This window comes from Numida meleagris, chromosome 16 (genome assembly GCF_002078875.1).
Source record: "Numida meleagris isolate 19003 breed g44 Domestic line chromosome 16, NumMel1.0, whole genome shotgun sequence".
NCBI classification, from domain to species: Eukaryota; Metazoa; Chordata; class Aves; order Galliformes; family Numididae; genus Numida; species Numida meleagris.
Window position 1 is genome coordinate 7317724 of NC_034424.1, and position 12175 is coordinate 7329898.

Genomic DNA, 12175 nt, shown 5'->3' on the forward strand with positions numbered 1-12175 from the left:
GCTAGAGCTCAACATAAACCAACTGATAAATATGGGAAGATGCCAAGGATGTTTGCATCGTGAATGGGCTCATTAGCCCAGGCTGTGCATAGGAGCATCCTGCAGCCGGCCGTGGGAAGCAGAGCTCAGCCCCGTGCATGCTCAGGCCATGGTAACCCTGGCACCCAGCACCCCCAGAAAGTCCTGGGAGGGGCAGATTTGGGTTGGGGCTCTCTGCACCAGACTAGAGACGCTGTTAGCACAGGGAAAGGGAAGGGTTGGTGTTGGGTTCTATACTGGAGGCTGCCACACACCAGTGTGCCATCGTTTGTCTCAGTGGGGATGGGCTGTGTGGTCCCTGTATGGGGAGGGGTTTGCTGGGAGCTCTGGGATTTTCCATGGAAAAGGAGCTAGTGCCTTGTGGGTGTCATGCCTGGGGAATCAGGATCACCTGCCTCGTCCTGGTAGCCCTCAACAGCAAAGAGCTCGTATTTAGTGCGGGTTGAAGGAGTGTTGTGTAGGGATTGCTCCTAATTCCCAGCCAGAAGAGAGCAGTGCCTCTGCGGTTGGCAGTGAAATTGCTTCTGGAAAGCGTTTGCCTGGTTGAATGGGAGGTTTCTTTCTTGCCTCTTACGTAGCTGTGAGAGGGAAGAACCAACAAATAAATAAATAAACAGAAGCAGCTCAATTCCACTGAGTACATGCTAGACCTGATTTAAAGTTAGGACAAAATATTTAGATGAGAAGGAATGGAATAACATAATTCTGCTGTTTTGCCTGCATAGTGATTTCCTGGGTACACAGAGTAAATCACAGTCTGCAGCCTGCTAGGAAAGTAATTTCAAAAAAAAAAAAAAAAAACCCCAAACCCTTGCAGTTTGATTATTAACTTTTCATTGTTTTTCCCTCAGCTGCTGGGTCTTAGAGACTGCCTCCTCCCAAAAACGAGCTCTTCTCCCCCTCACCATAACCGAGATTTGCCCTTGAGCGAGGGGAGGAGGGCAGCGGGCAGGGAGGCAGCCCCGTGCTGGGGTGAAGGGCTGCTTCTCTGTGCCCTGCATGATCCAGATAAATGGTATTTAGCTTTGGTGGCACCACTGGGGGAGCATGGAAGCTCGCAGCAAGGCCTAAGGTATTTAAGGATGGAGAAAACGTTGGGTTTCCAGCCCTGACGTTGGAATGGCTTTGAGGATGGGCCTTGCTAATCGCTGTTGTTCTTTCTTCCTGTTTAGGGTATGCTTGTGGAAGGCCCCCCTGGTCCTGAAGGCCCGGCAGTAAGTGGGGTTGGGGTTATGCCCTGCAGCTTGGCAGAGCTGGGTGCATGCATTGTGGGGGGCTGATGCCCACACGGGGCTCAGCACGCAGCTGGTCCCGGGCTCTATTGCTTCCATATGCTCTGTGTGTGTGTGTGTGTGTGTGCATGCAAAGCGCTTTGGGGGTTGATTTTCTGGAGTAAAACTAAACAGAAGACCCTGTTTTTTTTTTCCCTGCTCTTTGCATGAGTGTTACAAATAATAACACATTTCCATTCAGTGGCTTATTTTTTTTTTCTGTCTTTTATATGCTAGGGCCTTCCAGGACCTCCAGGACCAACCGGACCTGTGGGCTTAATGGGAGATCCTGGGGAGAGAGTGAGTATCCCTGTTCTTCTCCTGTTTGGATGAAGCCTTTTGTCAATGTGTGCGTTCAAAGGGGGACAGCATTAGAGTCCTGAGCGCTGCTGGTTGCACAAGGCATTTGACAGCAGTCCCCTCTGAATCTTCGGTTTTACTGCCTCAAAAATCTCTAAAGTCCCTTCCAACCCAAGCCGTTCAATGATGATTCTGTGATAAAATCAGGCTAAGAGATTACCAGCCCTAAAAGATGCTTGTGCCTGGATGAAGGCAACCTTTGCATCCAGGGATGAACAGCTGAGGACCACGACTTTGAATCTTCACTGCAGCAGGGGGTTGGGTTTGGCTGCATCCCAGCATGGCCCTTGGGGTCACTTTCCACCCTTGCTGTGTTCCTGGCACCTTTCTCGTGTACCAGACTGCTCCTGTTGGGAGGATCACTCTGCAGCATCTCATGTGTTGTTCTGATGTGTCTTAGCACAGCTAATTGCTGCAACTCCTATTAAGGATTCATGTTGTGGCGTTGTTGTTTCTCTCTTCTTTTCGCTTAATTTTCTATTTTAATTGCATAACCTACGACCCAGAATGAACGAGAGAGAATTTGCTCCATGGCAGGGAATCAGAACGAGAACTCTGCGTGACAAAGGAGCTCGGTGCAGCCTCATTTTTAATGCTTAAGCAATGCTGGAGGTTTGCTGCGGCCTCCTGTGAAGTCACTGTCAAGTGTGCATCAAACCTCTGGATTTTATTTCTTCTTGCACCAGCTGTGCCCCCCCCTGGAAGCGGCCACTCACGTTTCCACACCAGGGTGGGATGCATCGCAGCATGAGAACACGGATTAGACAGAACACCAGAGAATTTCTCCCTAAGTCCTTTGTAGCTGGGCTCTGTGCACTGAGTAGGGGCTGAGCCACTGCACCTGAGCTTGCAGAAGCCTTCCCTTGGACAGGTTTTCCCCTCTGTCTTCCACCTTCAGCTTTTAAAGCCCAACTCTGATCCCTTGCAGGCAGTCCTTGGGATCGCTCTGGAAAAGCACTCTTGTGTTTCTTTTCTATCCTTTGTCCCCCTCAAGCTGCTGTCCCTCCCAGCACCACCCTTGCTCCCTTCCTCCCCCACCCATCAGGGTGCTTCTCCATCCCACCCATTGCCGACTCTTTTGGTTTTGAGGTATATTTGAGGAAATAGAAGAGGTGGTGGTGTATTCTTGTGGCAATGACCCTGACTTGAGCCCTGTTCTTTTAATTAAAGCTCTCTGTTGCACTGCTGGTCTCTGGGGACATGGCTGGAGTTCACCCACTGCCGCACTCCTGCACCCCCCCCCAGCGCTCTTCTGTAGAGCCCCCCACCTCATTTACGCTCCAGGTGTATTTATTGGTTTTTGATGGAACAGTAATAACATTTCTTGTGGTGGTGACATGATTGAGAACGAGAGGCCCTGACGGAGCTCCATTGATCGGTGTCTGCGAGCTCAGAAAGTCAATATGCAGCGATAGGCTGAGCTCAGAGAGGTTGGCTTAACCCGTGAATCACCAGGCAGAGGTTGGCTTAACCCACAGCACGCTGCTCAGAGCTTGGCTCTGTGTTGTCCAGCTTGCTCCTCTACTTCCCTTGTTACTTTTCCTTGGCTCCCAGCAGTTCATCTGCGTGGTGAGATGGATGCTGACCCTGCTGATGAGGGGGCTGGTACTTCTGCCAGTTGTCTGTGCAGATGTTTCCTGGCCAGGCTCCCCTTGAATGGCCACGCAAAGCTCATCAGCAGCATCACACAGTCCCTGGTGTTACTGTTACACACCTTGAAATAAAAGGCTCGATTTGCATTCTAGCACAGTTGGCACATCCTGCTTTTTCTAAGTATCCAGAATGGAACTAAATGCAACATATTGCGGTAGGACTTGATGATCTTGAAGGTCTTTTCCCACCTGAGCAGTTCTATGATTCTATATTATGCACAGAGAAGCGATGAACTTGCAAAGCCAGGAACTGCAACTGTATTCAAACACCCTTTCCAATTAGAGCAGCTCCTCTTTAATTTGTTTATTATTAACCCTGCACATTGCTCATGAATTTACATGGTGCTTATATGCATACAGTGAGGAACGTTGCATCTGATAGACTTTATATTTGCAATCAGACAGGTGCACTGAATTAATATAACAATATTCAGCTACGTTAATATTGGCCAACACTCATTTAGCTCTGTTTTATTCATCATGTCGGTTTGTTCATTTATCCCTGCTGTTTTACAACACAAAGAAGAGCTTGCATCACCGCAGACAGCCTGCTTGTGGGAGGACTGATCTTGGGGGGGGGGGGGGTTCTTTTTGGTGGTGGAAAGAAGAGAATGTGGAATATTCCAGAGTGGAACGAAGAAACTGGGAGAAAAAATGTGGTTTTTTGAACAAGGTGCTCTACAGCACTGCAATAGACTGCAGCTTGGTCACTGACCCCATTGTGTTGGGAAATAGGGGGTGTCTGGGTGCTGCTGGGCTCCTGTCAGCCTCCGGCTCTGAGCAATGGTTGATCTCGATGCCTGTGTTGTATTTCCCAAGATGCAGTCATTGTGTTCCAGTGGACTCGTTTCCACTGAGGGCAGTTTTGCATCTCAGAAGTGTAATAGGATCCCTCATGCCCTTGGTGTGGTTCTGAAAGTCTTGAAACTTTCAGGTCCTCCATTGGATTGCAAGCGGTGCCTTGCACAGGAGATCTCCAGTGCTTTGCTTGTGTAATTCTCTGGCCAGGATCAAAAAGGGCAGAAAAATATTCTGTGAGGGAGATTTAGAGCTCAGAACTGTGGGCTGGTGGGGCCCAACACTGAAGAGCCATCGTCTGTCTGTCGCTGCCTCCTACTCGAGGAGCCAGATAACAAATGGAGGAAGATTTCAGCTAAAGCATTCCCTTGAAATATTGCGTTTGTGTTTACGCTCAGCGTGGCCTTTTAGAGCACTGCACCAAATGCAAGTTGAAGTCCCCATCCGTGGTTGCGATATATCAGCAAATCTCTATTTACATAATGAGGGTGACACAGATTTACACCAACTGAGAGTCTGGCAGGCTGCATTTCTCAAAGGCATTCTGAGGCTTCTGCAAACCAGCCTGAATTGCAATATACAAAGTGCTTTATGGTCCGGATTTTCCTCCGTACCGTTGCCCCCCACTGCTCTGCACTGCGAGGAGAAGACCTCACACACCCAACGTGGAACAAAACGAGGCATTGACACAGAAAACCATTTCCTCACCATTTGTTGGGCAGAGCATGCAATGAGAGATAAACAGGCTCATTCCTGATCCATCATCTGCGGGAGCAGCCCCGAAGGAGAGGAGAGAGAGAGGGAAGGAAGTTTATTATAGAAGGCGAACCTGGCCTAAATTATTTATGTGCTGTGCTGCAGCAGATGGGACTGCACCTCTGCACCTCATCAGCGGAGTCAGGGACGCCGGTGTCGGCCAGGCTGAGTAAACAGCACAAATGTAACATCACGAGCTTGTCTTGAAAAATGGATGGGCCGGCAAGTTACACAGCTCCCTTCAGTGCACAGGGAGCTGCTGTGTGGCTGTGCTGATCAATCACGGGCTGCAGTGCTGGGCTGTTATTCCGGGCTGGCCTTGGTGCTGGCTGCCCTGTAATTGTGGTGCAGGGCACAGAAATAGCCCCGATGGGGTGGAGTAACAGTGGCTCTCGTTCCCCGGAGCTGGGCTCTAATTTAGGGCTTGATACTTTTGGGTTCGTTTTTAGGAGGGAGGCAACAAGGGAGATGTTAGGTTAAAGAAGATGTAGAAGGAATGGAAGAGGAGGGAGAAGAGACGTGAGGTAAAGCCAAGCCCCGTGCTCCTGCAGAAATGGGGAGCTGCATGGCTGAGACCCCACGTGGGGGAAGATGATGAGCTTTCAGTCCCCTGCATGTCGTGAGACCTCAGCCCAAACCAAGGTGGGTCTGATGGGATGAGTTAGACACCCTTCTAGGAATAGACCCAATGAGCTCCCAGGTCTACCTGCAAGGATAACGCTTCAGCTACTCTTTTTTTTTTTTTTTTTTAAATACTCTGCTTTAGGGATTTTCTACCGTTTTCTCTTTTTCCCTCTCCCACCCTCATCCACCTTCCCTTGCCTTGCCTGGTGAGCATGCAGCTTCCCAGGATGAGGGCTGGGTCTCTTGTGTCCCTGTCGTGTGCCCATATGGGTCTGGGATTTGTGGCAGGGTTTTATTTTCCCTTTCATTTGGTGTCTGTACAGGCTTGAGGGCTTGGGGCAAGTTGAAGAGAATTAGAACTAATGTAGAAGTTTGTTGCTCGCTCTTCCAAGAGCGCTGGTTCCCTGAAGATGAATTTATTATTGGCGTTCACTGAGCAGGGGAGTGTCCAAGCCCTCAAGCCGGAGCTGTTGGCCAGGCAGTCCTGTCTGCCTTGCCATGGAATGAGCACCAGGGCTCCTCTTGGGCTCCCTGGGATGAGATCAAGTCACTCTTGCCTTCAGCTCCTCAAGCTGGTGTGAAAATGGCAGTTATTGCATGTGCATTGAGTGGTTGGATGTCCTCCTCCTCCTCCTCCTTTGTAGGATTGTGGATGGATGTGCAAATTTGGATTAGCTTAAACTTCTTGCCAAGTACGCAGCTGGGAGTGCAAATAATCTGTGGGCTGTCTTAGGAAAATTGGCCATATTTGATTATTTATAGCTTCATCAATACATCTTTTACTGCAGACTTGTTTCTTTAGTGCGAGTTAAAGACACTCAGCTGATGTTAATCAGCACAGCTCCATTCAGGCCCTTGGAGTTTTGCTGATTTATGGCTGCTGACAGGATCACTCCATTGCAGACAGAAGTAGTCTCGTAGGACAGAAAAAGACAGAGGAGAGAAAAATGGAATGACCCAGGTAACTGAACATGTATGGAAATGTATTTATTTTTCCACATTTCTGTTTCACGACTTGAGTTATGAAGTTTCATATACCTTTTTAATAGATTTTAACAGACCCAGCTAACCATTGATTCCATTGATTTGGAACATGGCAGAGGCTTTTATTGTTCACTTGGATGTTGCTTATGGCAGACACAGAAAACGTGGGAGCCAGGATGTAAGAAGAGGGAATTACTAAGAAAAGCCATGTGCACTTACAGATGTACTTCCACGGAATTCGCCAGGCCATCAGGATCCCAGCATGCTCCATGCGAGCTGTCGAGATAGGGAGCCCTTTGTGTTGCGACATATGTCTTTGCAGCCGCAGCCACTTGTGTATGGACATGACTAAGTCGATGCTATAGAAGTTTATTTTTATTTCTCCTTCTGACAGGGACCGCCTGGCCGCCCAGGTCTTCCAGGAGCAGATGGTTTACCAGGACCACCAGGGACAATGCTTATGTTGCCTGTAAGTACAAATGAAGCCAAAAAAAAAAAAAGCACAGAAATGAGCTACGCTTCTTGGCTTTGCTACTGCTAGGAGCCTGTTCTTGCAGAAGTCCCTATCTCTTTTACACCGAGGGCACGTTTTCTTTTGTGCAAAAGATGGATTTGGATGATTTCCCTTACAAATTCACGTTTTGCAGAGCACTGGCACATTTTCACAGGTCAGAAGCACAGGGCAGGTGAGCTGAAATTTCTGAAAGCAATGAATAACCATCATTGCTTTGGCCTTGGCATAGTGTAGGACGGTGAAAGCCATGAGGAAGTAACTGAGACACCTCCAACGGCCAAATTTTCTGCAGAACTCTGCCTTTAGGGTGAGGAACCTCTAACAGGTCTTGAAAGCAAGTACTGAAGCCGTAAGCACCTGAATTAACTGCTCCCTTTTGGTGACCAGTGGTTAATTTGTATGTCTTTTTCCCTTACATGAAGTTAGCAAGCACCAAGGCAGCTTTCTTGGTCCCGGGACACAAAACGAGCGGTTATATTTTATGTCTGCTTTGATGTGAGGTTTCCCTGAGGAAACCAGCTGTTGAAAATAAGTGGTTAAGGTACCAAAGGCAAAGAGACTTGAGTGAAAAACCGCAGCGCTCTTGTACGGGCTCCAAATCGTGGGGTGACACGCATGTAGGATACTGGCAGGGTGCCGAGGAGAGCCCGGGCCAAGCGCTCGCCGTGGAACTTAGGTGGCCATTACAATGCATTTGTTGGCCCCGACGGGAAGCAGCCGTAGGCCTGTAAATTGTTTCTTTGAACCTGTTTGCCAAGTGCGTGTGGTCGTGCACCTAGCGCCAAGCAGGCACGGCGCTGAGGTGAAGCGGAGGGGAAGGAGCCGTCCAGATGGGCCCTGTGCTCTGCAGAGTCCCTCCTGCAAAGCCCCAGGGACACGGGCAGCTGAGGCGTGAGGAGGGCGTGTGTCCCAGAGAGGAACGCTTCGTAGCCCTTGGGGGTGGAAGAGGGAGAAGAAAACAGTCAACTCGTTCCCTTTCAAGTTCAGCAAAATAAAAAGCGAATGCTTTCTGCTTCCCAAGTCCTTTGTGCGCTGAGGGGCTGTGGTTGGGACGCTGGGGCGAGCTCTGTCCTCTGAAGTACGTGGCCACACTTGGGAAATGCAGCCTCTGTGCCGTGGCAAGCAGGCAGCGCTGCGTAGGAATGCAGTGGGAAATGCAGCCCAGCATCCTGACCTGACCCCATCCCCGGGCGTCTCCTGGCCGACAGCGTCTGCACGGGGAACGCTGGGCCTGGGAGAACTGTGCTGTTGGTTTGGGACGGTGCTGTGTGAGGTCCTTACAGTGCAAATCCTGCGAGCTGTGCTTTGAACCGGCAGAATTTGCTGCGTGGGTACGTCGGGGGGAAACAGCCGGTGCGTGCCTGCTGGCGGGGTGCCCTGAGAGCACCGCGGTTAATGGGGCGGTGGGGTTGGGTCAGTCGTGCTGAACTGAGCTGAGTATGGAGTGCCAGCAGCCGGTGACCTGCTCTCTGCTTTGTTCCCACCAGTTCCGCTTCAGTGGAGGAGGAGATGCTGGCTCCAAAGGACCTATGGTCTCTGCCCAGGAGGCCCAAGCCCAGGCCATCCTGCAGCAGGCAAGGGTGAGTGAGGGGAGCGGGGGATCCCTCGCAGGCTGTTGAAGAGGAGGACCAGAATGAGTTCGACAGAGGGCTTGTCTCCATGCTTTCATCATCCGCGGTGGTGGCAGCCTCTCAGCCTGCACCTGAGATGGGATGGCCCCATGGCTTGGGGTGGTGACACCTGCGTGACTTGGGCTTAAACCTCGGTCTTCCGTTGTCTGCAGAGCCAGGAGTGGGCCATGGTAGTCTCTGCTGTAGCGTTCGCTGCTTCTGCCGACAGTTTTGAGAGTCTATACGAAAAGTTGTGGTATATGCTGTAGGGGATTTCTTTCTTTCATTTTTTTCCAGCAAATCTCACTCAATAATTGAATGTATGTCACAGATGTAAGCTGTTCCCAGCCCCATGAATCTCAGCAGGCAGCTCGCAATTTCCTTTCATGTATTCATTTGAAAATGCGTGATGAATATCCATGCAACTTTTTTTTTTTTTCCCCTCAGATGACCTCACTGATTGATGATCAAATAATCCCCAGCGATGTTTATTATTTAAGCTGACTGGTGAAATGAGATCGGCCGTGCGCGTTCCCAGTCCAATTCCTGTTCTGTGGCTGGATGACTATGTCAGCGTATGAGGCTGTACATACTCATCTCTTCAAAATCAGGCTTCATTTCTAGCTGGTACAGCTTTGAATCTTCCCTTTCATGCGTGCTTCTCTGAGGTTACTTTTGATCATTAGCTTGTTAAAAGCAGAAAAGCAGCCGGCACAATTACAGCTGAATGCAACGTGTAGGCACCCCCCCACAAGCACACTGCTGCTATATTTGCTCCAGTCCTGTCCAGGCTGCTTGCAGCCAAGGGGAAAATGCACCATGGTTTAGGCAGGCTGTAGGCAGAGGGATGCAGCTGTGGGTGCTTTGCTCCTCTTGCAGCCCAATGCAGTCACCCAGGGCCAGGGCTTCCCTGTGCTCTTGTGCCCTGAGTGCAGTCAGCCTGCTGTTCTGAGCAGCTCGTGTTCACTTCAGATGCTGAAATGGGCTAAAAAACCAATCCCTTTCACCTCTGAGTGGAATAAGGTCCGCTGGGATTGCCAACCAGCAGGGTGACACATGCCCCTTTCAGGTTTATAATGAGGACTTGAGCTCAGCTGGGGCTATTTTGCTTTCCATCCAGCTCTCCTTTATCTGAGCAGTTCAATTTTTCACATGTTCAGGCAGAGCACAGGGCCCTGACGCCACCAGCCGCTGCGTTTTCCCATCCATTAACCTTCCTCTGAGAGTAGCATTGGTGTATTATGATTCTTGTGTTACCTCGTCACTCTTAATTTCCAGGCTGCCTACGGTTTTTCCACCAGTATTTATTTTGCTGGGAAATTGAGTTTTTGACCAGATGAACGTTTCATGGGAAGCATCTGCTTTCTCAGACCCTTTTTGTCATGTTCTTGGGGTTTTTTTTCTACCTGTCAAAAGTAGTGACTGATTTGGAAGTACCCCCCAACACACACACACACAAAGGAAAGAACAGCCCAAATCCTGAGCGAGCTGGGGGCTGTGGAAGAAAAGTTGAGTATTTCCACAAAGCAAAGGATCTGTTTCTTGGCTAACATCAACCCATCATCAGACAAGTTCAGCTGAAATCCCTGAGACCAGGGCGGATAGGGAGATAAAAGGCATTTCTCAGGGGGAAATGATAGGCTGTGGCAGAGATGACAGAGGATTCCTGCAGAGGAAGTTCATCTCCTTCCTCTTCTTTTTTTTGAGTGTGTTGTTAATTGCATCATTAAGTTGATTTATTCCCTTAAATTTGGCTTTCAGTAGAAAATGAGCATAGTCAGAGCCAGCAGTGTTTCCGAGCAGCTCCCTTGTAAAGGGGAGCTGTAAATGGTGCCACATAATCCCACGTTTTTGCAATATTTAAACCCTTCTAAGTTCAATCACGGGTAGACATTAATTGCTGGCGGACACAATTTTCAACTCAAGTGCTGAATTGTCACGAGAGAACACGTTGTCCAGTGATGCTACAAGGTGTGGACAGCCCCATTACCCACCATGGAAACTGCTGACCTAAGGTCTGGTTACATGACCCCTTACTGAGCTACATAAAGCCCCCTCCATTGGAACTAGAGTTGTTCTGTTGGTGAGATATGACACGTGACCATGGGCTTGGCCCATTCATGGATGCAGGAAGGAGTTAATTGGCATTACAGTGTACGCTCTGGGGTAAATTCGTTGAGGTGATGGAAACTGCTGCAAGGATTTGTGCTTCTCAGGGATTGGAGAGAGCACACAGCGCAGCTCATGGCACGACAAATGGTGGCTTTGTCCCATTGCAGCAAAGCAGGGACACATCTAAAGCAATGGTCTCTTTCTGTTGCAGCTGGCACTGAGAGGACCAGCAGGTCCGATGGGTCTGACCGGGCGGCCTGGCCCCATGGTGAGTGACAACGCAACGCTGGCACAGCGGATGCTCTCAGTTATTAGCTGCATGGATGCCTGCTCCTTAACGACCTTTGGGTCTTCCCTCTGTTGGGGCAAAATGCAATGGATCCTCTTCTGTGTTCACAGGGACCCCCGGGCAGCGGAGGACTGAAGGGCGAAGCTGGAGAAATGGGACCTCAGGTGTGTATGGGAGGGTCAGGGGGTAGGGGGACATAGAGGTATGTGCTTGGAGGGCAGCGTGGGCACAGCACGTTCACAACGAGCCTCCCGCTGTGCCCTCAGTCCCAGCTATTCCCCTGTCACAAACGTGCCTGGAAAAGAGACGAGGTGTGGGTGGCCGTGTAAATACGAGACAGCCGCTGCTCTGACCAACGTGGGGTCCGTCTGTCGTGCTTTTGGCTGACAGCATTTCTTTCTCTCTTCTCCTTGCATTGCAGGGTCCACGAGGCATCCAGGGCCCTCCCGGCCCGGCGGGGAAGCCAGGCCGCAGGGTGAGTGTCCCGGGAGCGCTCCGTCCCGCTGCCAAGCAATTCCTGAGCTCTGAGAGCATTGCACAAGAGCGGGCTGGCAGCCAGCAGGGCTGCTCCAGGCCCTCTCGGTCCAGCTGGGCAGACGGACACGGGGATGGGAGCTCGGGGTGGGGAGGAAGGGGAGCTGGGAGAGCTGCGTGGCCATGCTGCCAGCCCTCTCGTCCTCAGGTTTTGGCTCTGCAGTGCTGGGGTGGGAGCTGCAGGAGAGCTCTGTGCTGCTTTGGGCAATGCCGTGTCTGCAGGGCACAAGGACCCAGTCCCTGCAGGTTTCAGGAGTCAGTCAAAATGGTGCTGACTTGTTCTGTTGGTGTCCCCGTGGCACAAATGCAGTGTTTTGATATAGGCAGCCCTCCGGCTCTTTGTGTCAGCTGAGGAGGGAATGAGAAAACCTTTAGTAAACCTTCATCTCATTCTAATTTGTAAACATCAGCACCAGAATATCTTAAAGTGTGCTGGAAGATCATTTATTCCAGTCGGAATTGCTGGCCATCTCCCAGCACCCATGCAGTGAACCAAATCCCCTGCCATTCACACCCAGCCCCTGCTTAGCACCAGGCTTGCACCTTGAGCTTCAAGAGCAGAGCAGCATTTCCCCTTTACAAAGATTGCTGCTGCCCGAGCAGAGTGCTCCAACTTCAACAGAGCCTCCCAA

The 12175-nt window shown here is 50.4% G+C and overlaps 1 protein-coding gene across 3 annotated transcripts in view; it reads left to right on the forward strand.

Annotated features, from left to right (window-relative positions):
• COL5A1 (collagen type V alpha 1 chain) overlaps positions 1–12175 on the forward strand; it is a 127152-nt gene that overhangs the window by 64088 nt on the left and 50889 nt on the right. For all 3 annotated transcript variants that reach the window (XM_021413741.1, XM_021413739.1, XM_021413740.1), the window contains exons 10-16: positions 1212–1253; positions 1548–1610; positions 6879–6953; positions 8486–8578; positions 10932–10988; positions 11120–11173; positions 11431–11484. In XM_021413741.1, the coding sequence (XP_021269416.1) occupies positions 1212–1253; positions 1548–1610; positions 6879–6953; positions 8486–8578; positions 10932–10988; positions 11120–11173; positions 11431–11484 (438 nt within the window). The remainder of the gene's footprint in view (positions 1–1211; positions 1254–1547; positions 1611–6878; positions 6954–8485; positions 8579–10931; positions 10989–11119; positions 11174–11430; positions 11485–12175) is intronic.